Source organism: Anopheles gambiae, chromosome 3, assembly GCF_943734735.2.
Source record: "Anopheles gambiae chromosome 3, idAnoGambNW_F1_1, whole genome shotgun sequence".
NCBI lineage: Eukaryota > Metazoa > Arthropoda > Insecta > Diptera > Culicidae > Anopheles > Anopheles gambiae.
In genome coordinates this window covers 38274464-38301949 of record NC_064602.1, presented here as the reverse complement: position 1 = coordinate 38301949, position 27486 = coordinate 38274464, and the positions used below count along the sequence as shown (strand labels likewise).

The 27486-nt window shown below is 40.8% G+C and overlaps 1 protein-coding gene and 1 long non-coding RNA gene across 7 annotated transcripts in view; both read right to left on the bottom strand.

Annotated features, from left to right (window-relative positions):
• LOC1279073 (neural cell adhesion molecule 1) overlaps positions 1–27486 on the bottom strand; it is a 200389-nt gene that overhangs the window by 66108 nt on the left and 106795 nt on the right. For all 6 annotated transcript variants that reach the window (XM_061662147.1, XM_061662144.1, XM_061662143.1 and 3 more), the window contains exons 4-6: positions 21671–21800; positions 5381–5495; positions 4812–4905 (exon numbers count right to left, since the gene is read on the bottom strand). In XM_061662147.1, the coding sequence (XP_061518131.1) occupies positions 4812–4905; positions 5381–5495; positions 21671–21800 (339 nt within the window). The remainder of the gene's footprint in view (positions 1–4811; positions 4906–5380; positions 5496–21670; positions 21801–27486) is intronic.
• On the bottom strand, positions 21942–23985 carry LOC133393572 (uncharacterized). Its single transcript, XR_009766262.1, has 3 exons — positions 23879–23985; positions 23667–23814; positions 21942–23599 (listed from the first exon to the last, which is right to left on the bottom strand). It is a non-coding gene; the product is annotated as an uncharacterized LOC133393572 (long non-coding RNA).

The window sequence follows — 27486 nt, the reverse complement described above, 5'->3', positions numbered from 1 at the left end:
TGGCTATGATCGAGACCAATTAATATAGTTGGCCTTGCGCTCTCGTAATCGCTGATGTCAATTCCTCTCAGATGAGGACATTTCTCTCTGAGAACGTTGCAATTGATTGATTGCCTCGGGAGCTGGAGATTCTTCACGGTTCTCATTTTTTCCAAGACCCGTTCTTTTTTCTCCTTCTCTCCTTTCACTAAGCAACTTACTCTCCTACTTTCTTTCTCTCGTATGGACAAATTCTGCGTCCACGTCATCGTAATCGGCTCAGTCGGCCCTTCTAACTGAAGCTGATTAGCTGTTTCTTCCTCGATCAACGTAAATGATGACCCTGAATCTAACAATGCAAATGTTTTCAGCGTTTTATCTTCGTTGCGTAACACGACCGGAACAATTTGGTAAAGTATTTTTTGTTCTTGATGACAATTCTCCTCCGCATCGGCTGTGAAGTGCAAACGGTGATGCGTTTCTTCGCATGGATGTGGGCCGCGTTCTCGTGCGGCTGTGCAATTCTGTGCGGTGTAATCTATTGCATTTCTTGCGTATGTGTTAGTGGCCGGTGAATTGTTTTGTGCGTTACCAAAGTGGTTGTGATTGAACGGTCTTTTTGTGTTGTGCGCTGAAGACTGGTGAACGTTCATCGAGTGTTTTGGCCTTTCTGGCCGTTTTGGCAATTCTTTAAGTACCTTTGCTTGAGGCAGCAACCATTTGCCAAAATCTTCCAGCGATGGAAGAACACCCGGTTTGATATTGGTGGATTTATATTCGATCCATTTTAGATGCCTATCAGTAGGCAGTTTACAAGCCAACTCATTTACGAGGCGATGGTCTTGTAAATACATAGGCATATTTATTGCCTTTATGTTAGTGATCATGTCCTGAATCGCGTCGGACAAATCAGGTATTTTGTGCTGATTTTCAACACGTATGTTTTGCACGTCTTTAAGCAGCTCGTCGTACACGAGTTCTGCTCTGCCGAATTGCTCTTCGAGCTTCGTAATTATTTCCGGCGCGTTATCTGGCTCGAGAAATAGACGGTGCACGCATTTATACGCCTCTCCCTTAAGGGCGTGTTGAAGCCGGGTCATGTTTTCAACATTTGTATATTTAGCCTGCTTAGTCGTTTCCTCATACGCACGCTTGAATTTCAACCATTCTTTGGCCTTGCCATCGAAATCAGGTAGCTGATCAAAGGTCAAGCGTTTGAGATATGTGTTTGTATCTAAGCTGCTACCTTTAAGCGCTTCGATTAGGGCTGCAATTGCCGTGTTTTGGTCTGAGCCAGTCGACGCTGGAGCCTTAATCTTAGCATAGTCTTTTGTGCATTTTATGCACAAGAATGGTTCGTCTGCTTTAGGCAACCGGTTCAGTTTGGCACATGCCATATGGAACCAGCGATCGCATTCGTCGCATTGGACCATATTGGGATCATCAATCCGGCTGCATAAGCGGCAGCTACCATTGTCGTTATCGACGAACGGGGTAAGGTTTCTTTTCGTAGTCATGACGTAGCTAATGTGTCGATGAGTTCGTGTGCGTGTATAGTGCACAGATTTTTATCAGTGGTGTGGGTGTGCGATGTCGCACAGGTTCAACGGTGCGCAAAGGGCTCTCCCTTGGAGCTCTCTCGTAGTGCTCTCTCACGTATCGCATACGCAGCTCGCTGGAGCTGCACACGTGTTAGTGAAGCCGTATGCGTGAGTGCGTACGTGGAGAGCGGAAGCAATCCTATCGGAAGCGATGCTGTCTTCCTCCTAGTGTGAGTGCTTCCTCTGGAGCGAGGATAGGTTCGTCTAGGAGCGAAGCAATTTCTCTTCGGTGAGAATGTGGAGGGCTAGAGATTTTGCGGAAGCTTTCATACCACGGGCAAATCTCTCTACCATACAAATATGAGGAAGAATCCTCTCTGGAGCCACCAAATGTTACGACGGCGAACGGATCTGTGGGCCACGCGAAGGATGCGGCCTTGTAAATCAAACCCGCTCGGGTAACAGCGATCTTCTCAACCGTTCAACACCAATAATAAACCTTCCCGCTAGTTGCTCTCTCAAGTAATTTGAGGAGCCTATGCCGCAGAAGGGGGTGAAGAGGGATGAGAGATTTCTTTCTTGATCCGAATATGCAAAATTAAAAAAGACGAGGTTTCTTAGAGTTGCAAAATCCGAATGCATGTTTATTAAAAGTTCGGTCCCTTTTATACCCCCGGAAGCCCATACAATTTTAGGGTGTTAGTTTATCCTTTCCGAGGATAATAGTACATAAGTGTACGTACGCGTGAGTGCCGCATGTTAGTGTATGTGACGAATTTTTATTCCGCTTTTACACGTAGCGTTCCCGGTTTCTAGATTAAGGTGATCGCGCACCACGCGAATGTACAATTTGACACGTCCGTTACGAATTTAATAATCGCGAACGTAACAACACTGTTACTATAAGTTCTAAGCCTAATCAATGAAATGGCCTGTTGATAGGAAAGTGTATCGAATGATGTGTTGTTTCAGAATACGATGAATAACCCATTGTTGTATAAGATACCGGTTTACTCAAAATAACGTCATTTTCATTCATTTTGTTGATCTAAACCAGCGATGTCAAACTCATTTGACTCTGCAGGCCAAAATGCCACTGAAAATATTAGCACGGGCCGCAACCTAGTTTGACATGATAATATATGAAACAAAAATCAGATCGTTAGCAGTTCTTTTTATTTCATTTTTGGGATTATAATTACGTTACAAAAGTTAAAACTTTGATGCAAAAAACTGTAGCATATAATTTTAAATTAGTCATAGGCCTCTGATGTTTCCAAAATTGTATAGTTTTGTGGCAACTAACAAGATTCAGTACGCAAAAATAATGGCAAAAACTGGCCATGACGAACTGCGTTTGTTTATCCAATACAAAATAGTAAATGCTGTTAACTAAAGTGGATATTAGTGTCATTTTGATTATCAATATTTTTGAGCTGGTATTGATTGTGAACAGCATTTAAGTACACTATAAACAGTGGATTATTACATTTGATGCTTTTAAAAGTCAATAAATTACAACAGGTCGGTTCGCCCAGCCCATTCAAATATTTTTTTTACAGGGGAGTGCAAGGTGTCATACAAGTACTTAGTACCCGTTATTCCCTTCCTGCCAATCGTCATAGAATTCTTTATTAATTATGTCGACCAAAATAAGAGTCATAAGCCCACCTGTAGTTTATCTAATCACATTGGTCTTGGTAGGCTGCCTCAGTTTGAGCTCGTTTGTAACATCCTATCAAAAGTAGCTCGTGTTTGTGCTGTTATCTCACTTCATCGGATTTCTAAACGTTTTGCAGAAGTATAATGTTCTAAGCTGCAATCATACCTAAAGAATTTCCCATTTTTTTAAAGATATGGTTCGGCCTTTCCCAAAACAATATGTCTAAAAAGTGCGTTTTTAATTTTAGTTAGATGATTGCTTTTGTTAATTTTTACAAGTCTTTTTCTTATAGAAATTGCGTTTTTGGTCACCAAGTACCTTGATTGATGGCTTAATAATAATAAAAAAATATTGTTCAAAAACTACATACACATGATTGAGACATTCACGATATTGTATGAGTTTGAAGATAAAACGTGAGTTGTTTCCTAAGAGAATTGTTCATCAAATATTTTTAAGTAAAAAATTATTTCATCGGAAAGCAAAAGGGATTTTCATTGAATTTATTATTATTTTGCTAAACATTTCCAGAAATCAAAGCTCATTTTCATAAAAAACATGTTTTATTTTCATTCTATTACTATAACAGTTTTGGGAAATCTTATCCTTTTTATGCAAACATGCACAGAGAGAAGGTAGAAAAAAATCGACAGGATTTTATGACGATACATGGTCTGATAATTAGTAAAGAAATCTGCGATATTTAAAAACTTTTTATATATCAGAAGTCCGGAATTGACTGACATGTACTATAGAAGTACTTCTACAAATAAATAAATACAAGAAATTGTTCAAAATGAACATTGTACGCATAGTAAAAATAGATATTATACAAAAACTAAACAATCAGCGAATATTGTACTCACTAATTTAGAAAACTTTGAGCATTAATAACGTGACGAGCAATTGACACGAAACATACGTATCGAATGCTCTTGGGGTAAAAAACCTTCCACCTAAAAAATATATAAATACTTAAAACACAAAACAAAGCTTAATACAGTCCCAATTGAGTCATTATACCATATTCCAGCAACGTTATTCCTTCGTGTGCAAATACAGTTTTTAAACAATAACAGATTATATTGAGCTTACACGTGTGCCCTTTTTCAAATGTGTCGAGGAATTCCAATACATTGTACATTAAAGTAATAATGCCCCCAGTAACCTTACATGAACCTTTGCAATGGCTCGTGATGAGGGATGGTGAACTTCAACTTTGTCCAAAAATAATAGGTCATGACGTACGTGACGTGTTGTATTTCCTAAGCAGTACTAGAACAAATAAGAAGTGCAAAAGAAAAGAAAAAAAACGAAACAAAGAACACAAAAGCTTAGCAAAGTATTTCTCTCAATCTAATTTAGAAAGGATCCCTTGCCTTCTTCGTGTCACGGCTAAAGGATTAGGCATGAAATATGCAGCAATGTAAAATGTCAAATTTGGCAAATATTACGGAAGTCAGGCATTAGCTTGAGGAGATGGGATCAGCGCTGAGGAGATGGATTAGTGCACCGATCCACCCCGGCACGTGGGAAGAAGAGTGGAGCGGTTTGGGCGGTGGAGGGTAGGTATAGCAGGAGGGAAAAACATTGCAAATCATCTATTTATGCCGCTTGTTTGTACTCACTGATGATGCTGAGATTATATCGAAAGCTCTGTGTTTGACTGGTACGAAAGTCAACCCGACAGCGGTAGACACCCTCGTCATGGCGTCGAACGTCCTAAGCAAATATTTGTGCCGCGTTGTACCGGGAATCCCGGGGCAGCCCCAAATTGACGCAACACGATGAATGCAGGAAGCAGTGTTGGCAGCGAAAACGGCGTCAACGCGTTGTACGGCGTGGGAGCAGTGGAGAGAGAGAGAGAGCGAGAGGGCGATGTGGAAGAAAGAAAGAGAAAACGGAAACGATCAAAATCACAACCAGTTTGAGATGTTGTGATGTAGTGAGTAAAAATATTCGCACACACATACACACATGCGGAAAATGTTGTATTGCACAAGTAAAAAGTGGATTGACCATTTTATCCCATTTCCCAAACACTGTATGTTTGATACTTTGGAGTTGGTGTGTTGCAGCGAAATATAAACATATTTCTGTGTTTTTCTAAACTTGGTGCAGTAACAGACAAACTTCAGCAAAGGTATGAAACAATATGTGTTTGAAGTGGGTTGTGGTTCTGGCGTAACTTGTTTACCTGTATATCCAGTGTGGCCGGATCGGTGTCGGTGTTGAAGTGGGCCCTTGGTCCGAAAATTTCCGGCGCTGACCAATGCCTTGCCTGCTGTAAAGGTTTCCCCCGCACGTCAAAGCTGTAAATAAAAGGATAAAGATTATAGAAATAAATTTCGGAATTTAACTTGCCAGAGAGCATCAGCCCCCCTTTCCATGTTTAATGGTTGCAATTTACTTATGTTTGAAGTTATTGTCGGAGAAAGCGACGAATAATGTGTACATTTCCGGCATGTATTTTTGGGTTTTATGACCATAAATTGAAGTGAAAAAATGTTTTAAAAGAAATGATTAGTATATCAGAAATCAGACAAGCGGATACGATGGATCACTAATGATTCTACTGCTTCGCAGAAATAGCTCCCACGCCACGCGTTCAATCTCGCCCCATCGTGTGCTTTTACATCCCTGCTGCAGAATGTTTGTCACTGAAAGTGTCGGATGGCTCAAAAGCCGTAAGTTACACTTTGACTAACGCTCACCTTACTGACACATGGCAAGTGATTTCTCGAGTTTAACCTCACCGCTTTATCACACACACACACATACACCGGTCGTTGAGTGTGATACAGGGAAAGAGACACAGTTTTCCCACTCTCGCTTTCCCAAGGCCCCGTAAGTAAAGAAAATTTCTGCGCGTAAAGTGAGTGGCATCATTATGCTCGCTAGCTAGGGTTGTACCAATGGCTGTCGGGGTTCTGACGGTAAAGAACGAACCCCGGTATGGTCGTTAGGCAACGACGATGGCTTAATGGAGGGGCAATTAAGAAACGTGTGTATGAGAATGGCTTCGCTTTGATGACACTAATTGCTAAATAAATTTATTAAAACTTTATCGTTTCTGTACGGACAGATCAGGGTAGCGATCAGCTTGGATGCTGGCGGTACCCGCAACCGGTAGTTCGGGATGTTGGGCACATTGCTGGCGTAATGGTTATGAGCTGCGGGCACTGGTTGTGTGTTTACAGTGGGTTTGATTTTACACTTTGATAATACACCCCTTTAAAGCAGCTGCCAATTTAGCGATAGTTTCTCATGGTAGTGACAAAACTCTACCATACGAATGCTAATCAAAATAACCACTGGCCACACAACATTGTCCTCGTTGTGTTGACGTTGCCATTACATTATGGAAAGAGTCCATCTCTGTTTGCTATTGAAAAAAGGTTTAGAAATGGTGTGTCTATTTATAATTATAATTATATTATTTTTATAAATTACTATAAATACAAGTGCCGGTCTCGTAGTACAGTCGTCAACTCGTACGACTTAACAACATGCCCGTCATGGGTTCAAGCCCCAAATAGACCGTGCCGCCATAAGCAGGACTGACTATCCTGCTATGGGGGGAAATCAATTAGTTACTGAAAGCCAAGCCCACATGTGGTACAGGCAGGCCTTGACCGGCAACGGTTGTTGAGCCAAAGAAGAAGAAGAAGAAGATAAATACAAGTAAGGAAAGTTTTTAGTCTATGTTCTAAGAGAAACGTGTTTTGTTTCCTTGTAGTGAACATTTTGTACAATTAAGGCTGATCTGTTCTTATACCTTTATAATGTCTTCTAATAATTGAAAAACATCAAATACAATGTTTAAAGCCCACCATGAACGTTTCGTGACCTAAGATTTCAAAATAATCAAATAAATTAGCAAATAAAATGTTTGCTCAAAACGATGTAATTTGCACCGTCTCGACAGTAAGCTTTCGTAAGCATTTAACAAAAAATGTAAAGTTTTTAAAGTAGAAGTTTGTAAAATGTTTCGCTTGGTAGTCAAAATGGTAGGCATGTTTTGACACGAGCACTATGATGAGGCTGTGGTGTAAGCTAAAGTCCTCATACCAATATGCAAGAGCTTATACCAAAGCCTAAAGTCCATTGTTTTGGTCCGTTTTGTTCCTTTGTTTTTATGTGCTTTGACATTTGGTGTATGACCATTTCGTCCCATAACGAGACCATTTTATCCCGCATAATAAATCTCCCACATTTGTTGTTGATTTTTAAATTTAAATTTTTAAATAAGATGTTGAAGCAACGATTGCCGTCAAAATATCAGTGTTTATTGGTTTATCCAATGAGATACAGTGCAAAATCCTTGACAGTGCCATTCTGCCCCGCTTTCCGCTATATATCCAACTGTTTGTCTGTAGGGTGCGTTAACATTCGATGAAATGTCAAATGTATCACGCCCCTACACTTGTTGTGAATTTAGCTTCACGCTCCAAGGCGCGTCGGTATTTCTCGGAATGTCTGGTTGCACAGTAACGTGTTACTAGTACTACTACTCGAAAGACCACGTAAGTCGTTACGTCAAATAGAAGAAGATGTCGCCATTTATTGGAATTTATAATCGTCTGTTTTGGTTGCCTTTTTTGATAAATTTTACATGTAGTACATACACTTTTATCATACATTTACTCAGATTTACACTGAAAAAGTTAGTTCAACATGTTATCGTTTATTCCACAAAAAATCGAATCATTTTTATCAAATAACATAGCAAAGTATTTGGTAGTTTGTAGTATTGACAGACGCTATGGACTAATTAAAACAAAGAATGAAATAAACCTTCAAAGCTACATAGTCAAACAACATGACCTCAATGCATATTTGTTTGAGGTTAATTTTTCAAATTTTTCGAATCCATTTCAATCTTACCGGTAAATTTGTGCACGCGTGGAACACATCGATGCTGAATTACTTTGTGTAAGCAGGATAATCATTGATTTACATTTTTAAAATTATAGAAAATTCCCTTCTCTTGAATTCTCTTTGATTACAACTTCCTAAAGATAAGTTACAAAAAAGCTAAAATATATATTGTTCAGAACTAATTTTCTTTTATTTTACATTTATTTTTCAAAAAGTCCTTTTCAGCTTAAAGTCACATTTATTTTTTAAATTAATTTTATGGCTCATGGGTGCGCCTGGTAGCTGTTAACTAAAACTGAAAGCTAAAAAAAAAACAAACAACAGCAAATCTTTTCGACGGTTCGTCCAAAGCGGTTGGTAAATTCTACGTAGAAAATATATTACATATCTTCGAGCTCTTGTATCGGAAGCAAAAAACAAAAAAAAAAAGATAAACTTCCATTCCGTAAGGCAAGTATGCAAGGTGTCAGCCGAACGGTGCGTGTCGGAGCGTAAGACGTGGAAACGTATCAACACACGCTGGTGACTTTTATCTAAACTTTTCGACAGCAGCTCTTGAGCCGCTGTCGGCAGAGTGTTACGAATGATTCGTTTCGGCTTGACGGCGTGTAGCTACAACGTGTGACACATATTAACGTGTTTCGCAGTCGCGTTTGAAAAGACTGTTATCAGTCAACAGTGTCGCTCGTGTGCGTAGTGGGGAGCGCACGTTGAGCGGGCGACGAGACGAAACGTACAAAGACAGTTGATGACGTTTATTAAATGATTTATGTTGTTCCGGAAATGTTTACGCAGTCGCTATTGCCGCTTGCCGGGTTTCGAGCGTTATGCGAGCGTTTGTTTATCGTCCGCATTTCGGCTGACGGGGTACGGTGCAAGGCGTACGCGAAAAATGGCCCGGCCGTTTTATGCTGTGCCGAGAGCATGCGAGAGCCGTGATGAGTGGGTAATTTGTTTCCCGTCGGTGCTACGTTTTGAGATGGCCTGAATTGCGAAAGTCGGCAAGTCGAACGAAAAGAAAGAATGATGGATGAGTGAAGCAGTGTGCTGTAGCTTCGTTTTGTTTGGCAGTGACGGGAAAATAGCGCGATGAAGAGGGCGCTCACCCAACGCACGGGTGTGAGATAACCTGGACACATGCAAGAAGGCTGGTTATACAGATTTATAAAATAAAAAAGCGAGCCGAGTCCCGTCGTTCGACCCAACATCCATGGATCCCGTGATTGATGGTTCTAATAAGCAGCAGGCGGCACAGGGTAGAATGTGCGCACCGTAATGGGACACTTTGTCGGGTAGGTAAGGTTACGGAGTTTTTGGAACGGAATTCAATCGCTGCTTCAGAGCTATCTTCTCTAAAACTCATCCCACAATGTTGAAAGTTACAGCAATTTAAGTTGCAAAATTAGCATTTATTTTTTATCATATTCCTTGTACTGAGCTCACATGACTTTCATAATTTGCTCTCAGTTCACTATGCTCCTTCTGGCAGCACGATTGCACGAGTTAAAAATGAGCACGGTAAGGATTGTTATTTCAATTTCCAACCGACCGCTTGGATGCACACATTCTTCGACCATCAAACATGAACGAAGCGCAATTTGTAAGATCCTTGAATGGGCATCACAAAAGCACAGCCAAGAATGTATCTCGAGCGCACACGACGTTGGTTGGCCAAACAGCCCAACTAACGGACAAACATACCTAAAAAAAAAAGAAGAAAAAAAAACAGCAACAAGTTATTTCCCATAACCGTTACCATTCGGACATTTGCTTCGGCATCATGTTTAGAATTTTCAACCAATTTGGATGAAAATTCCTTCGTGCAGGCGCTCGTTTCGCTGGGCGCACGGTGAATCGGAAAGCTCGTTACGGGGAAAATGAGCAAAAAGCGAGCGCTCGAAATGTGCTCCAAAAGGCACACGATGCCCGCTACACAGCCGGAACGTTTGTAATCACTGAAAGAAAGCAATGAAACGCGACCAGTAGTCGTGGGCCAAATCGTGCATTCAATACAGCAGCAATCAAAGCTCACATGAAAACCCCTCGAATGACCTCGAGCAGTGGCATAACGTGTCTTAAATCGGACCGATCGTTCTGATAAACTTAAAGCTGGTTTTACTCTCCCCCACGAGATTTTGGTTCAAATAGTCCGCCACGGGAGTTTATACATAGCCTTTTCATGGCGCGCACACTCACACACTAGTAAGTGAATACCATAAAAAACAGTGGACTTGATGGCAGCCAGAGAGGCAGAGGACAAAAATAATGGCAAGCATTTCACGGTTCCGTTGAATCATGGTTGTAAGGGCAACCTTCTTACAATTCTTTGTCCGGGGTAAAATTCTTGCAAGGTATTTCCGCTACTCTTAGCGCTAGCGCAACACGCCTCCAGCTTATGGAATACGTTCTGATAAGGATTTGTGATGAACAATATTAATTGTGCTTCTGCACGAATATTCATTGTTTAGCAAACCCCACAGTCCCCGCAGGTATGGGTTAAGGGGTAACTCTTTGTTTGTTTTGCTTGTAGGTATAAAACATTAGCTTGATATTTGAACATGACTCTGGTATGGGACGACGTTACAAGCGGCGTTGTTTCGATGGATGAAACATTTTTGATGGGTTAAAACATGTTATCTATGTTGGTCGGTCTTATCGTTTTCATGGGAGCAGAAGCACAAAGTGAAGTTTGGCATGCATTGTTTGTTAAAGGTAATTTTCCCCTACGTAAGGGAGAAGGGAGAATATCTTATTTACGTGACTTTTAAGGTTTATTCCTCGTGTCAAACAAAGCGCATAGTACGGTTAAAATTTATATTCATATGCTCGATGCACACATCGATTACACATTTAGTGTTACTTAAAGAGTTTACAAATTTAGTGTTACACCTTAAAGCCACACCATTCGATTGACATCGAACGAGCATGCTTTAGGATCAGTTGCATTAGACCCTGAAGACAGAGGGAAGGTAAGATTGATTTGATTATTTAGCTTGAGGTATTGGGATTAAAGATTGACAGATGGCAGCATTGGAACCGTATGGGCAGATAATCCTGCAGTTGAAAATTGTGCCAAATATCTACAGATACAGGACGCTACGATTCCATGTAAAAGTATGACACACGTGTGAGACGTGTAGAAATTGCCTATCTTCTTCCTATTTGGTGCTGAGTTTGACTGCTATTTGAAACTAATTAGTTCACCACGCAGCACGATAGTAAGTTCTATAGTAAAATAGTACAACTTAACAATATTATCGGCTTTGATGCTTTCATTAGTGAATAATTATAATAACTGACACATTCACTAACTTTTAATATGTTTTCTCATTTCGTGGTCGTTATTTATCTAATGTTGCGATAAAATTTTTGCACTAGTTTTTGAACTGATTACCGAAAATTCATACGTGAGCGATAGTTTCAAAAAGTTTCAGTAAAGTTTACATTACATTTGAGCAAACACTAATTGATCTGATTGTTGAATGGGAAGATGAAAACATAATATCAATGTTGATATATTGGCTACAAACTCCTGAGCCACTTTTGAAATACATAAACCCCCCGAATGTATTCACTTGCATTCTCTATTAAACGAATGCCTCGTGCACATGAAATTAAATACAAACTATATATATATATATACAAAAATAATGTCTTCATTTTTCACTAACAAACTTCACGCAACAATTTTGACAATTAAACACATTCGCTATACGCAAGCTGCACGAGAGTGTGTGGTTAGTTGCACCACGATTCCATTATTTCGCTTTGATTATCAGTCGGAATGAAAGAAAAACCCTCCAACTGAAGAGGCTCCCAGAGACGGCATAAAGATGTCAAGTTGAAAAAAAAAAACAGAAACAAAATACCTCTTACTTCTCGGGGTGATTGGTGCTGCACACTATTGCGAAGCCGGCATCGCGATCCACAGCGACAGAGACGGTTTGTGGTTACGGGATTCTCCTCTTTTGTTATGTTTTAATTATGTAAATGTACAATAATCTTCTGCAGCGCAAGGATTATGGCGTTGACTTTGTGTGGCTGCGTGGGGTGGCAAGGATTGGCGGCACCCAAGTGGGACGCAAAAATTGACAGGCACTAGACGTCGCGAACGCATTCCCGCGGAACCGACTGTCTCCACCGTTCGACACCGAAGACAAAAGGCATCGTCTAAAGGTGCGGATGGAGAAGTTAGTTTGACTCAGCAAAAGTGGCAAAGGGAGGGTTGCCACAGGAACCCATTAGAAAGCGGTGGAAAGCAGAAACGTTCGGGTCGAGTGTCAGCCGGTGGGTGAACGGAGCAGCGAATCCGGTTTTCCACGCGACGCAAAAGAAAACTCGTAAACAGCGCGAGCCGGATCGGTTATGTTAAACCAACCGATTACAACTACTCTGCGGTTTAAAGAGACGCTTTTTCCCCCTTTTTACGCTGTAAGCGCAAGTGGCACCAGGGGAGTAATACCCTTTTCGGCTCGCAGCTATTTGGCTGATTTGCGCCACGGTATCGTACCCGGTATCGATTGCTGGCCGTGTCAACGTGTTGATCCGCCGTCGCTATGATTGTTATCAGTCGGATGAGGGACACCGTTTGCAGCTTAGCTGTTGTCATACTCTGGCTCGGGTGGTGTTTCGATCATTTAGTACCATTTAAAGATTCTCATTAAGCAAACAATGTTCTCGTGGTAAGTCTACACCGTTAAATGGTATTAAGGCATGTACAAACGATTTTCAAGAGCATTACGCTTTGAAGCAGAGAAAGCACATTTTATCGATATTGTAAGGCCTGTTTTTCTTCAAGTGTATCCAATAAAAGTGTATGTAAAAGTACTGACAACACTTGACTGCTTGTACAGTGCAGTGAAAGCAGCTTGTAATATGTTTTTAATTTATCTTCCAACGGCATCTGTTGTAAAGAAGAGCCTGCACTCCCTGATGAAATTACCAACGATGTCATCCTCAAACCCGTTCACGCAGCAACGTTGTGTGGCTAAATTGCGTCTTTTATTTAGTTAAAGCGACCCCATATTTCCTCCCCACCTTTGATACACGTTTGCGATTCATTAAACTCAAAATTCATTTCATGCCATTAAACCAATCTTTTAATGTTATTTTCGGGCCGGGGCTCCCCGTCTGGCTTCTCTTGTCAGCGTCGTCAAACCAAAATAGCCAGGTGAAAGCAAATTTACCATTTCCCTTTAACAACCCGGGCCGCCTGCCACACCCTGCCACATACCCGTTCGGGCTGAGTGGTTGACTCACTTGCTCACATTAATATTGACATTCACGCGTGTCACCCGACCCCACGTAGCCAAGGCACGTAGGCTTGCTCGCTCGCACGCCACCTTCCACTTTGGCGGTGGGTTGAATGTTGGGAATACCAGGCTCGTACCGTTCGGCAGATAATCGACAGACAGTGGAGTGAATGGAGTGCGGCTGTTTGGTAAGGAAAGCAGCACGGGGTTCTTGCACCGTCATCAGGACCAAGCCGACGCGGTTTAGGGACATCTTCTTGCCAGCCCAAGAAGGATAGCTACATCCCATCATATCTTCATAGAACGTGGTAGCTCATTCATATTTTGCTTCCTCTTTGGGTTTGCCTGGGTATTTGCAGCGCACCACATGGCACCTGCATGCACCGGTTCGAGGGTTTGGGTTGGGCTTTTGTCGACATCGTTCTGAAGCAACCGCTTAAAGAACCATCAGCCTTTTCAGCAGCTTTTCTCGTCCACCCTGTTCGGAGACGGCCCCGAGCGATCGCGGGCGGGCAGGCCGGGTAAGAAAATATCGTCCTTAAAGTGAAGAAAATGACACTCTCTCTTTCTGTAGTGCACTACAGCTTAGAGCTTGTGTTGATTCTCGCATCGGCCGGCAAGGAATGTCGCGAATTGTGCATGTACTGCAGGCAGCAAGTTGGAAGGGAGTGGGACCTGAACCGTCCTGAAAAGTCCTTTCATTTGGGACTTCGGTGGAGGTAAGGCGAAAGACATTAATGGAGCAATGTGACGTTCTCTCTTCAGACATGATGATGTATGCACGCTTACACAGCAACGTTCGCGAGGCTTGTGTCGTGAGTTTCAGTTACAGCGGAGTTACAGTCCCAAGTCTTTTGAATGTGTTCTACACATCCCGAGGAGATGGTGAGGTACAAAAAGTATACAAAACTCACTTACAGTTCTGGAGCCGCATGGGTAGGAGACACGGTATTGAAAATTCCCGTTCCCTAGACTACAAAATGCCTTCACCGTTTATTCGCGTAGATAAAAATGGCTGTCTTTTAATGGAGGGGGAAGTGAAGAATAAAGCTTTCTTCGTCGGCTTTCATGACGAAAAGTGCTTCTTCTGTTGAGATGCTTCGAGAAGAGGCATAGCGAACAACGATAACAACAGTGCACACAAATTAGGGCTAGGGCGAGAGAAATAGAACGAGAGAAGAGCAAAGTGGCGGTTGCTTTGCTTCCCACAGTGGTTCGTGAAACAAAAAAGGACTATGAGGGGGTAGGGGACGCCTTCAATTTTGCATAAATATTTATTCACACTATACTTCAGCTTACTCACACACACATACACAGCACATAATTTAATCCCCATTTGAACGGTTTATTGCATCAACAACCCAGAGAGCTTAAATTAGGACAGCTTTGAAGTGTTTGAAGTGTATATTTCAGAGCTTGGGGAAGCAATCGGTTCCCGAAGAAGGGAGAAAAGGAAACTTGGCCATGTAAAGAATATAACATCCAGGGTAAAAGCCGCTCAATATCTGTAGCGTTATAGCTCTATCGTTAAATAGGCGACGGCTATGCTTGTGAGCAAGGATGGCAGTGCTTGCACAATATAAAAACAATATTAACAACGCAATAAAGCAGGAGATGACTTTATCCATTAAGCAACTTTATTTTAAACCACAAATAAGAAAATCCTCATCCTCAAGTACAGTGTCTCATATCGAGTACTTTTCATAAGTCAAGACTTTTCATATCTTGAATGCCTGTAAAGGCTGTCAGCCTATGATGTTACGGCAAATAGAAGCTGCTTTCAATGTATATATCATCATTTATCATCATTTATTTATTTAAATATAAATATAAATAACATAATAAAAGGAATGTAAAAACTTTAATCAAAACAACAGCAAAAAACAGTCATCAACTATAAACAACAACACCTTTTCTCATGAGGAGTTTTTCATAAAACGAGTTGGTAGGACAAATTGCATCAAAATATGAAAACACATTATGCAATAGCCCACTATAGCTAATGATAAGAACAACTGCTGGTTTAAATTACTTATGTTATTAAAAGAGAAATCCGTTAAGGTCATTTTTTATGTTAAAAAGAATACATACGCAATGAAGGTATTTCATTTTTTCAAGTAAATGGCCGTAAAGTAATTCATTCCCTTCGATTTCTTAAGGCAATCGTTGCAAAATGTCGCTCATATTAGTTCTTATTTTTATTCTTTAAAATCAGAGCAAGTAGTTTGTCCTGACATAATAACTCATATAATAACTAACAGGTAACGAACGAAAGGTAACAAATATCCCAGTATCATGTACAATCGTTGAAATACCTTTCTGAGAGCAAAGTCTATAAAAGAAAAGATTACACGTTCCAGTCAATAAAAATCACAAACTACACGGTATCGCTTGTTTCATGGAGAAGCATTATCAAAAGCACCCGTATCGTAGACCCCACTTTAGAAAAGCGATCCTCCCGACTGGTTTGTCGGCTCCTGCTCACTGCCAAGATTTACTACACACGACAGGGTAAAGAAGCTTAAAATTCTACATGCTACAGTCCATTATGTGCTGTACAGCGGCTCGCAAAAACCTTTTCGGTTAGACGTCCTTTAGAAAAATTGATAAACATGGTGCACGGTTGTCGAATAGAAAATGCGTCTATTTGTTCTCTTCTACCTTGTGGCCCTTTTGTGTGTGTGTGGGTGTAGAATATGTTTGGATCCACAACATTTGCCATTCCCGGAACGGATCGATAACCGGATACTTATTGACCGTTTTGGTTGGCACTATGTACGGGATTCACCGCTCTTACCCGAAACGTTAAGTGATGCGAGACATTTTGCAGGAAAGTGCGTACCCGGTGTTTGGTCGATTATTTTCGGAAACCCTTTTTTTGTTGGTGCCGGGAACCATTTTTTGTATTCGTGACTTGGGGCGAGTTGTGACAGGTGGGGCCAAAATTGGAAACATGCATTGTAGAAACGGTCAAAAGCTATGAATAAATTGTATATGTTGTAAAAAAGAAAATCGCTCCAATCAGTTCCACAGCGCAGTTGGGAGGTGATTTGTATTGTTGGGAGCTGCATGTCGGATCGATGCTCTTTCCTATGCTGATCTGATGCTAGATGAATGTGTGTGTGTGTGTCCCAGCCATCCAAAACCCTTTTCCAGACTGACGGACAATTTCAGTGCGAAAGTGAGATGTGGGGAAATATTGTAAACGTAAGCGTATTATCATGTCCTACAGACAAACCTTTAGTATGCAAACGATTTAGGATGTTGTCTAGCTGTTGAAGGACAGTCCGGCAGGGATCGCTTTTACTCCCTTTGGGAGGTAGTTTTTTAGGTAGAGCATAGCTTCAACTTGGCTGATATGGTACAGATTGGCATCAATTTGTAAAGTTCGTTGTATGTATGCTTTTTTCAAATTGATTACCAATTCCAAAACATAGAGATTTGTAGCATCATACGTTTTCTAACAATAATTACAAGTTTATATGCGTGCGTTGAATTCATCGGAATTAGTATCATTCTTGATGGACTTGGTTCGAACAAATTAACTTGTGAATGAATTCAGTTTTATAATGATCATTATCCTGTAATTCAATTTCAGTATTTTGGAGCAGGTGGGAAGTAATTTCAGCAACACATTGAAAGGAAAGTGGACATGCTATATAATCCTTCTTAGATGTCTTTGAAATCTCATTGATGTGTGTCAATTTAGCACCTATAACTAAGCCTTCAAAAATTGAGATTTCAACTAAAACATCAAAAGAAGTTCAAATTTAATTGGTTTTTTTCTTTAGTCCTTAAAACCTACCAAAAAAAATTTATTTTGCAATACCTGCTCTGCATTGCTAACTGTACCACGGAACAATTTTCAATATATTCAGCTTAAGGAATGAATTTTATGTGAATTATGTAAAATATTCATTAAAGACACTTTTTATAGCCATACTGCAAGGCCGGCTTGAAGCAATGCGGAAGCGAATCCAATGGTTACCAAGAGTTCCACCAATCGTTTGAGCATTCGTTCGCTCGTTCAATGTCCAAATGGCAATGGAATAAACTGCATCAGCAAGCAGTCGCAACATTTCTTGTGCTTTGCTCCGTCATATTTCATACGCTGGCAAGGCTGGTGCGAGTCCCAACCCGTTCCCGTTCGTCCACCCACCATCTCGACTCGGGTTGTCACCTTGGCTGGAGTCGTAACGGCTTTATTGCCAAGATCGGTGACAGTGGTTGGGAGGGATCATGAAAATGAAATTGAAAAATTTAGGAAGCCGCAATGAATTTATGAATATCCAACGTTGCGGGACGCGAAAAGCCAGCCGATTGGAGCGCAGAAAACGTCGTTAGCGCGTTCCGTAGTGCCGGTTGCGAGCGTAGGCATCTACGAGACTATGGTCGTTTGCTGTCGAAGAAGATGACAATTCACAAGTGAGGGGAAGCGGATGAGGCTTGGTGAATGAGAACAGCATTTGCATCGATGCAGTGAACTATAAACTGCAAAAGACTGTTTACACTCGGTTCAGTGAATGATGCAAGGGGAAATATTAAAAAATAAATACTTTTTTATGCCGTCAATGATTGCAAACCTTAATCAATGTCATATAACAGTTTTGCCCGAAAAAGCTTTATATTTTTCCTGAAATCCAATTGATTACAAAATTTTACTGTTGCATTCATTTTAAGGCTTTCCACAATCCAGATATTGCAGCTAAAAAATACCCAATGCATAGTGTTTTGGGCTCATTGAATTTCCGTTTCAAAAAACATTATCCACTTTAACTCATTAAGGTGAACAACTTTCATCACCTTCAGCCGGGCGGCCAGTGCGGTTCTTGGGGTTTAATTGAATATAATTATTATTTTCCTGTTGCTGAAACGGGCTGAAGTCCTTATTGTCGCACTTTGCTTTACACTCATTTCACCTCAGCGTAAGCGAAGTTTAGCACCAGCTCCAGTTTCCAGGAAACCTGCCTGTTGCCCGGTACGGGAGGCGTTAAGTGAAATAATTGCAGTGTCATAAGTAATGAGCCTTGGAAGTGGAGTGCTCAATTAATGAGAGTAATGGTCCACTCGGTTGAGGTTTGTTTTTTTTTTTTTCGAGGGTTGCTTAAAAGTAACACTTTCACGCGGTTGTGGTAATTATCGTGCAAACCACAATAACAGAACCCACGTGATTGAATTTAACATTGTTCACTGGGGCATTGTATGGCTCCAAAAGTAAAGTTCAAAATTTCAGATCATATGTACCATGTTCCCTAAAACATGATTCACGCGTACTTTTCAATAAAATTCATGCACATAAATATACACATGCTGTTAAAGAACGTTCCAGCTGTGTTTGAAAACTTAATTTTTTTTCGTATGAAATTTTCATCACATCATCACGATGATTTGCTTGGCACATTAAGTGATCGCGTAAATTCACGCGAAACCGGAACATGAAACAACGACGGGCGCGCACCAGCGTCGTTGACGCTAATTGCTGTGGAATGAATCAACGAAAATTGCTCACCATGCTATGGGTTCAAATTGCTACTAAATAGCAATTAGAGTTTTCACCACAGCTGTACCATCGAAACGCGACCGAGCAAGATTTTAAATCTGCTTGATGCGGAACTAAAGCGGATATATAGCTGATGTACATAACGTGCAAGCTGTATTGAACAGGCTGGTATAAATCATACTCGAAATGACAAGTTAGGATCCAATTATACATCATTCATAGGAAAATGAAGCACACAATAAGTGGACAAAAACAAGCACTACTCACCGGAAGATGTTTTTTTTTTCTCTACCATCTGGGCTTAGAAACCAGATTAGAACCAAAGCACTTCATTGTGACTGAATAGCTTCCGACCATGGTAATCGTGAAGCAAACGATTCTAGAGCTACCATAGCAGATGATGATGATGATGATGCTGGTAGCATTGTCTTGCAAACGGACACGAGTGATAAGTGTATGTAATGAAGTTGATGAGATGTGTGTTTGTGTGTGTGAGGGCTTTTTTGTGTCCGTCGCCACTTGACAGGATACATAAATCGTTAACAAGCAACCTGTTGCCAGTTGAAGAGGATTGACGTCTAGAACAGGCGTATGCTTTGGATATATTGCCCATTATCTAGAAGAAACGTTCCGTACAAACCGGAAGTACGACACATACAAAGCAATCGTCGCAATAGGATGGTCAATTCCCTTTTTTGTCGTCAATACAGTTGATGTTGTGTACGGGTTGAATTATAGTTTTTGATCAGCAATTTTTCATCATTGCATAACCAAGAGTTATTCAAATATTTGAAAGGCTGTAACTTGTCAAATTTGTCAGTTTGAACTTTTTTTTACGATTTGTTCGATGATAAATACTTTAGCAATTGCCCACATACCCAATAACATCATCCACGATTCATGAGAGTAAGATTACGAACACAAAAGCCTCTAAAACAATTGATATCCACAAAGCAAAGACTGCTGTGAGGCATGGGGTAAACGTACAATAAATTACACCAATCGATTCGCTATTCCCACTAATGGTGCAAAGTTTGATCGTTTCAAATATTTATTCCAAAATAAGGAGCCAAATAACACGACAAATGTGGCGAACGTGTCAAGAACGGTTTAACATTGCCCAAAGATCCAAACGCACACACATACGTGCGCACCGTCCCTTTGGGATGGCAGGCTCCAAGCGATGTCAACTTCATATGTTCCCACCCAGCCCAATTCCAGCAGCCAGGCAAAAAGGCTACTCTCGATGGGCACGTTTCAAATAATCCCTTTAGGGTAATGGTTGAATTATGTCGCGTAACGTGTGCCGATTGGCTGGGCTGGTGTTCTGTACCAGCCCAGCAGGCCGAGGGAAAAGGGGCACACCATATCTAGGCAGTGTTTGGCGGTGAGAAAAATTGAAATAAATGTACCGTAAGTATTTGGGCCGCATTGAGACAACCGGCCCGGGAAACAATCCACTTTGCACGAAGCGAAGGTAAGCACTTCATTTTCGTGGTCGGAAGATGCAGCGAAGCAACAGCTGAAGGTAACAACAGGCTGAACAAAATGACATCATTTGAAAGCTCATCTTACGAAGTGAAGTTTTCGCCGAAATAAAATGTCTTCTGCTCTCTGGAGCATTGCGAGCAGAACATATTGTGTTACGCGAGGTGCGTGCGTTTGTGACGTGTTAGCAGCGTTAAGTGTAAGCTTTCACACTGTTTTAACATCGTACAGTATAGGCTTTCAATTCAATTCAGCTGAATGCAGACACAGCAAGTGTAAAAAAAATATAAAATAAATAGATTCAACAGGATGGAGTGTCTTATTTCAAATCATCAAACCAGCTCAATTAGCACGCTAGACTTCAACTCTCCGTCACGCCAACCATCCGTGTATTGATTGTTTAGTTTCAATGCGATTAGTAAAATAAATGTTTGTGTGGTAGAGCCTTTTTTTGTTCTTCGTTTCGTGACGCACTGATAATATAGGAACGAACAAAACAGTTATGGCCTTTCAGTTGACCAGAGCGTTGTTTATTTTTTTCGTCTATTCAACTTGCCCATGAAATGGGCGGCTTCCATCAAAAGGGCATGTCATAAATTATGTGCTCCGCCGTTACACCTAGTAATCCGGCTGACCTCTAACACGGTTTGGGGACCGTAGGTTAGTCGCTGTGCGTGTCAAGTCACCCGAAAAACAAAAGCGTAGGGTAATTAAATAGTTTATCATGAAAACACTATCAAAGGTGGAGTGTGAAATCGTTGAAATACGAAAAACGTTGGCAAATGCGATAAACCGTAACACGTACGATTGGAAAAAGAAAATGGGGAGCTTTGCCACCGGTAGTGGCCTTGCTTGGTAGCTGCTGCAATAGTGTTTGATTTGCAACACAGTACAGAAACAAATACCCACATCTCCCAACACCATTTAAAGAGCTGCGTGTTTAGTTTCGTTGCATGAAATTTCGTTTGAAATGAAAACCTGGCACACGGTAAAGCAATTTATTGAAAGTACGTTTCGGAAATAGGTGTTTTGGGACCTACAATTGAGGAGCGTTTTCGGCACGATTGGTTTTTGATGAATTGTAATCATGAAACAGCTCCATCCAGATATGCTGCAGACACATTGGTTGCAGGTTGATTTGAATAACATGTTTTATTTGGATGAATGCATAATTCATTTGCAAAGTAATTGAACCGTACATTAGCATGTTTTGCAACATAACAATCTTGTTAATGATTGCGATATTTCAGATTGTGTTTGAAATTGTATGTAACCAAAGCATTTTTCTACATCTCTACAATACTTGCTTATGTTATTCATTCGATTTAGCAGAAACTATCGTAATTTTAACGTAAAAATAACTTACCTGTACAAAGGAATTCCAGCGTCGTCCTTAAACCACAGAACCATGTACACCTTATCCCTGGACGGTGCTGATAAAGGACAGGGCAGAGAGATCTTGCGACCTTCTACAGCCTGTATTTCGGAGGATTTTACTGTAAGAAGAAATTAAAGAATCATATGTGAATATGTCAATTTGAGATCTGAAATAATTTAATTTGCTTATGATTCTACAAAAAAATGCAAACAATCATAAGCATCCTTGAAAGTGAACTAATATTCAGCTACGCGTGTAAACTTTTGGTCAAATAGTGTGGAGCTGTCAGCACAATCATCAAAAAGGCTTGACACTTCAGCAAGTATTCTTGTGTCACCTTGCCTTGACGTAAACAGCCACACAGAAACACCTACGGACCATCCACAGTGAGAACGGATTGACGGTTTCTTCAGCAACAAAGATTAAGTGTATGATTAATGGAGATTCATATGTTCCTGCCAGTCAACCAAAGCCTACAGATATGCTACATCAAAATGACCCCGAAGCAGTTTATATTCGCACACAGAACACAGGCGGGCAGGGGAAAAGGGAACGAAGCGGTTGATGAATAAACTTACACGGCCTTCACGAAACGGACTTAACGCCCCAGCAATGGCGCATTCTAATGATGGATGGAGCGGCTGAACGCACGAACGGTTGGTTGAAAATTCCTTTCCCGTTTTCCCAAGGCTAAGCCATTTTATACCCTGAATCGTCCGTGCGAGCATACGGGTTGGTTTTTGTGTGTGTATGTGTGTATGATCCCAGAGCTGAAGATTCCTTGCTTGTCCCCCTCTTCTGTGCCACCATTTCGTTGACAAATAGAGATGTGAATGGAAATCGTTGCAAAGGCTGAAGGAATTATCTGTTGATATATGATCGGTCATCGTTATCGGACCGTGCGGATTAGAAGGATGGAGCAGAAAGCAGTATTTATAGTTCAACAATCCGTCGATGGTCGATTGCTTGTAAGGTTTGTTGACAGAAGGCAGCAGTAATGAAGAACGTGAATGTGCGTGCGGGTATGTCATTGTGAGTGAAGGTTTGCTTAACACTCAATCAGCTAAAAATACATATTAAATGTATGATCCGCTTAAGGCTGTTGCTTTGATGGAAGTGATCTTAAAGATAAGAGATTTTCCTCTAGCTTACAATTATAGCTTCTGTACATCTGTATGGAAAAGGAAATGGTTATTAGATTAATATTTACCTTAGCTGTTTACTAGAATTTTCAACCATCCCTAAGTGCATGTTCACGAATGAACGTTGTTACGAATGAAATTATGAATAAAATATCAAAATATATATTACCCAATTCTCTTTGAACTCAGACGCCTTGTCGGCCTCAGACGTATGTACAACAATATGGCAAAACAGTACCCTCTTTCACTAAGCTGAGAAGCAATTGGATAGCAGTAAAAGGTAACAGGAAACACTACAAACAGAAACCGGAAAATGGTCAATCTTACAGCGGCCTTTAGACATTGTGCTGCAACATTCACCTTGCGCTGTTATCTGTTAGATTAGATCACAGATAGAGGCAGCAAGCAGCAAGTACTTATAATGTGTACATCAACGGTAACGGACAGCAGAAAGTGAAACGATTCCCTAATCTACTCTCACGGTCTCTTGCTGTTTGGTCACATATGCCACGGTTGTACGGCTGTGTTGCTGCTTCTGCAACGGAACGTACGTCACGGGCATGTAGTCCTGTGGTCCTCCGTCCCAGCTCCCGAACTCGACGTCTCGGTCAGAGGAAACAGGGGCTACTTTTACGCTTGGTTAGCGTCCCGGTGGCGTTTGCTGGAAATTGTGGCGCATTACTCAGCGGTAGATTTGCTCGGCTCGGCTGCAGAGAGGCATTTTACCTTCCAGACCGCAAAACATTCCTACCGTGGTGAGTAGCCGGAGCTGGTGCTGCCAAGTGAAACAGAGTCATCAGATTACGTATTTCATTAAACAAAATGCGAGCTAAACAGCCGACCTCAGTGTGCCTTCTTCCCGAAGAGCCGCGAGCCTCGGGTTTTGAGAGGGAGACTGGTTTGGCTGGTTGACTGCTTGTTTGAAGGTATTAATTTGTGGAAGCCACAGTCGATTCGTCACCGACGGGTCTGAGCTCGTGCTTGGACGGACTGATGGGAGAATTAATTCGTTGCTTGCAGGCGTGAGGGAAATGTGTGATTGTGCTGCACTCACCGGCAAGGATTTAGCTTGTCAAAAAGCCACAGACAAGGCAAACAACTTACGAAACTCTAGCGACAGGTGAAAATCGCTAGGGCGTACCTCGTTAGGCTCAAAATAAAAAAAAAAAAAACACAGATACGTGTTGTTAATGAGAAACTAATTCTAGAGTATTTTTATATTACACACAATATACTACTATGCTTTGTTTTGGTAATGGCACCGTAAAAATTCCAACATATAAAAAAAACTTACTTATTTTAAAGTGATGATTGAGATTAATTCCCGCAATTTAAAAAAAACCATTCCCATAGAAATAAGAAGCCAATCTTTCACGAGATCCGCTCCATATACAAAAGAAACTGCCACGTTAGCACGAACGGAAAACCGTGATTATCGAGATAGCATCCGCGTAGACGGTCGTTCCGGTCCGTTTCACGCTTGTCAAACTTTACCAATTAATATGCATATAATTCTACTGGCGAGCATCTTACGCCTCAGCTACAGTAGCGTAAAGCTTCCCGTTTGCCTTCGCACTAAATGGTGGGAATTACAGACAAACATTTCAGGACGTCGTTGGGTTTAACAATTTGCATCGAGGGTCTTCCCGGCGTATCTGTCTGGTCGCTTGTGCGTTAGGATGAGTGTTGTGCTATCTTTTTCGCTCGGGGGTGCGAAGGTGGGACGAATATTTTTCGCCTAACGTTAGCGCTAAGCTGAGCGGATTATCTCCAGCACCGTCCAATGCAATAGCAACTTGCTTGCTTGCTAGGTTTTGTTTGTTTTTGCCCTGCCCTGCTCACCTTGTTTTCTTCTTTTCCTGTTCTGGACTGCTGTGCCGGACTTCCATTCCGCGTGGCAGGAAAAGTTTACCCGCTAAGCTAGGCAAATTTCTAGAGATTCTGATTTAGAGCAAGGCGTTGCGGGAGGGACAGCTGCGTTAAGGGATTTCTTAATTTGTGCGTAAAAATAACTCAATTACGATGAATTGGGCTTAGTGCAAGAGCTGTTACACGTGACCTAATTTGAATTGCAGAAAGACGAAAATGGAAATGAACAATGAGTAAAAACAGAACAGAACAGAACGGTTTGTTTTCTGAAACAAAGGAAAACCAAACATAAATAGTAAGTAAGTAAGAATGCTTCGGCAAAGTTGTTGTAATTTGTTTTCGAGCAAGACAAAAGCTTTTAAATTTGTCTTGAAATTAGCACGAATTATGTAAACATTTATTTTAATGAAAGTTTAAAAAACAGTGATCAAACAAATTATTTGTGTAATACACGGAAAAAGATACAAAATAACATTCGTTATTGAAACATGAAGTTGAAGGTGAAATATTGTTGATAATAAAAAAATGTTCCTAAAAAAGATGGTATGTGATACAATATGTGTGGCAAATGCTATCTTAGAGATTTCACATAGAAAATAAACCTCCCGGCGCTAGAAGAACACACAGTCAAGCAATAAACTTTGTGCGCACTGTTACTCATGTATGCATCGTACATTGACATGCAGAATGTGTACTTTACACCACTCTGCCCGCCTGCTTTAGGTAGCTGCTGCAAAATATCATGTAAGTTTGCACAGCCGGTAAACACATGGCAGTATGTACACGGCTTGTTTCTGAGCGCTGAAGAACATCTTTTCCCAGCCACGCTCAATGTCTTTGACCTTTAACTCCTGGGACACATTTACGCAAGACACAGCTCGCCTGGCAGGAAAACGTAATTAACAATCTCTTACAAAATGCAATACGTCTCTGTAACAGCAATGCTGCAAAAGTCTGCACCAAAGCGTAGTGGGAAAAGTTATCATATCAGCTTCGCACAGTAACATACACAAGCAACCATGCGTCTCCATCGTCGCACGCTGGATGGTTTGCACTACAATGAAGTGCGGAATTTCTTTTGCAACATATGACCGGGTGTACGCGTGTGTAATTGTATTGCACTGCGCACAGTGAGACATCATTTTTGTAAATGCTACTTTTAGCATTTTCTGCGTTATGCCTGTCCATATACAACAAAAGAAGGTTAGCAACACGGAGCAGGGCGCCCGGTTAAAGGAAGAGTTCAGGAAACGCTATCTATACCGTCACACCGTAAAAAGAGCAAAACAATGTGTAAGATGCTTTTGTTGCGTTGTTTTATTACCATTCACACCCACCTGTACTGAATGCAGGCTGTGTTGCGTTTGCTACACCACCTTCTTACGCTATCATTTATACCTGCCTTTGGCATTGTCACGCTGAATTCACCTTTCTTTCTTTTTTGTTACTGTTATCAGTGACAGTTGTTTCGTGGTGGTTTTCTTTGTTGGCGTCGGGTTTTGGATTTCTTTTGTTGTCTGTTTTCATCCCTTTTGGGTTTCTCTGTTTCATTTGCAGTGCGATTTGAGAGGCTCTTGTATATCGTAGCCATGTTATTTAGAGGACTTTTTGCGATGCTGTTTTCTTTTCTGAGCTTTTCGCAATTAGCATTCTGTTTAGAATGGGTTTATTTCTATGTAACATTCTCGATGTGTACATAACATTTGTTTGTTACTTTGTTTCATCTGATACAGAATATTAAAAAGGATAAATATTTACAGTTTATTTGGAAATTGAACAACATTATTTACAGTCGTTGCCGCTAAATTTTGACTCTATCTTACCTGTGTTGTCCCAATGGTATTAGTTTTTGACAGTGCGCATCAATTTTTGTCTCGAAGGCATCAATTTTTGACTGTGAGCCAATCGCTTAGTATCGTTTGTTAGTAGTGACTAATTTTATTGATAGAATTTGAAATGTAACAATTTTTATGCCAATTTTAAAAGTTTTAATGGAGTGAAAAAAAATGTTTTTTAGGTGTAAACAATGGCTTTAAAATTTATAAAATTTCATTATTTTTCTCAAAAAACAATCAATTTAAACGGTTTTTGTATTGTTAACGTGATTTAAGATTTAAATTGTCAAAAATCTATTCAAATACGTTTAAAAATTATCATGATTCCTACAAGAGTCTAAAATTGAAGACTTACAGACAAAAATAGGTGCGTTCGAGTCAAAAAATGATGTGCACTGTCAAAAATTGATGCCTTAGCGCCAAAATTAGGTGGCAACGACTGTATACGATGTGCATTGTTAGTGTAGCAGAAAAAATGCTATTTCCGCATTGACAAAAACTAGAAAGCCTATATCAATATCTGCTTAAAGCGTACCTAGAATATATAAAGAGAAAATGGAAATAGGGTAAAATGAACCCGAGAAACAACATGGTACAAAAACTTTCAAATATGAATAGCAGCATGTGGAGTGAAACGATTCCAAGAAATTTATGATTATTAGTTCTACCCACTTAGAACTGCTTCACTCCGCGGGTGAGCATAATTTTTGAAAGTCGGTTTTTTTGGAACGATACCGTATCGTTGACGACGGTTTGGGAAAATGTGGGCAAATGCTACAGAAAAGGGATGTGGGAAAACTACCTCGTGGTAAATTCATAATCCTACGCCCAATCTAGGGTTGGCAGTTTTCATCAACACCGGAGAAAGCAGCATCTGTTCCGCGTTCGAACCTTCGATTGCAAATCACTCCAGTGCCAGTGCTCACCATAGAAACATCGACAAGTACAGGCAACAGTT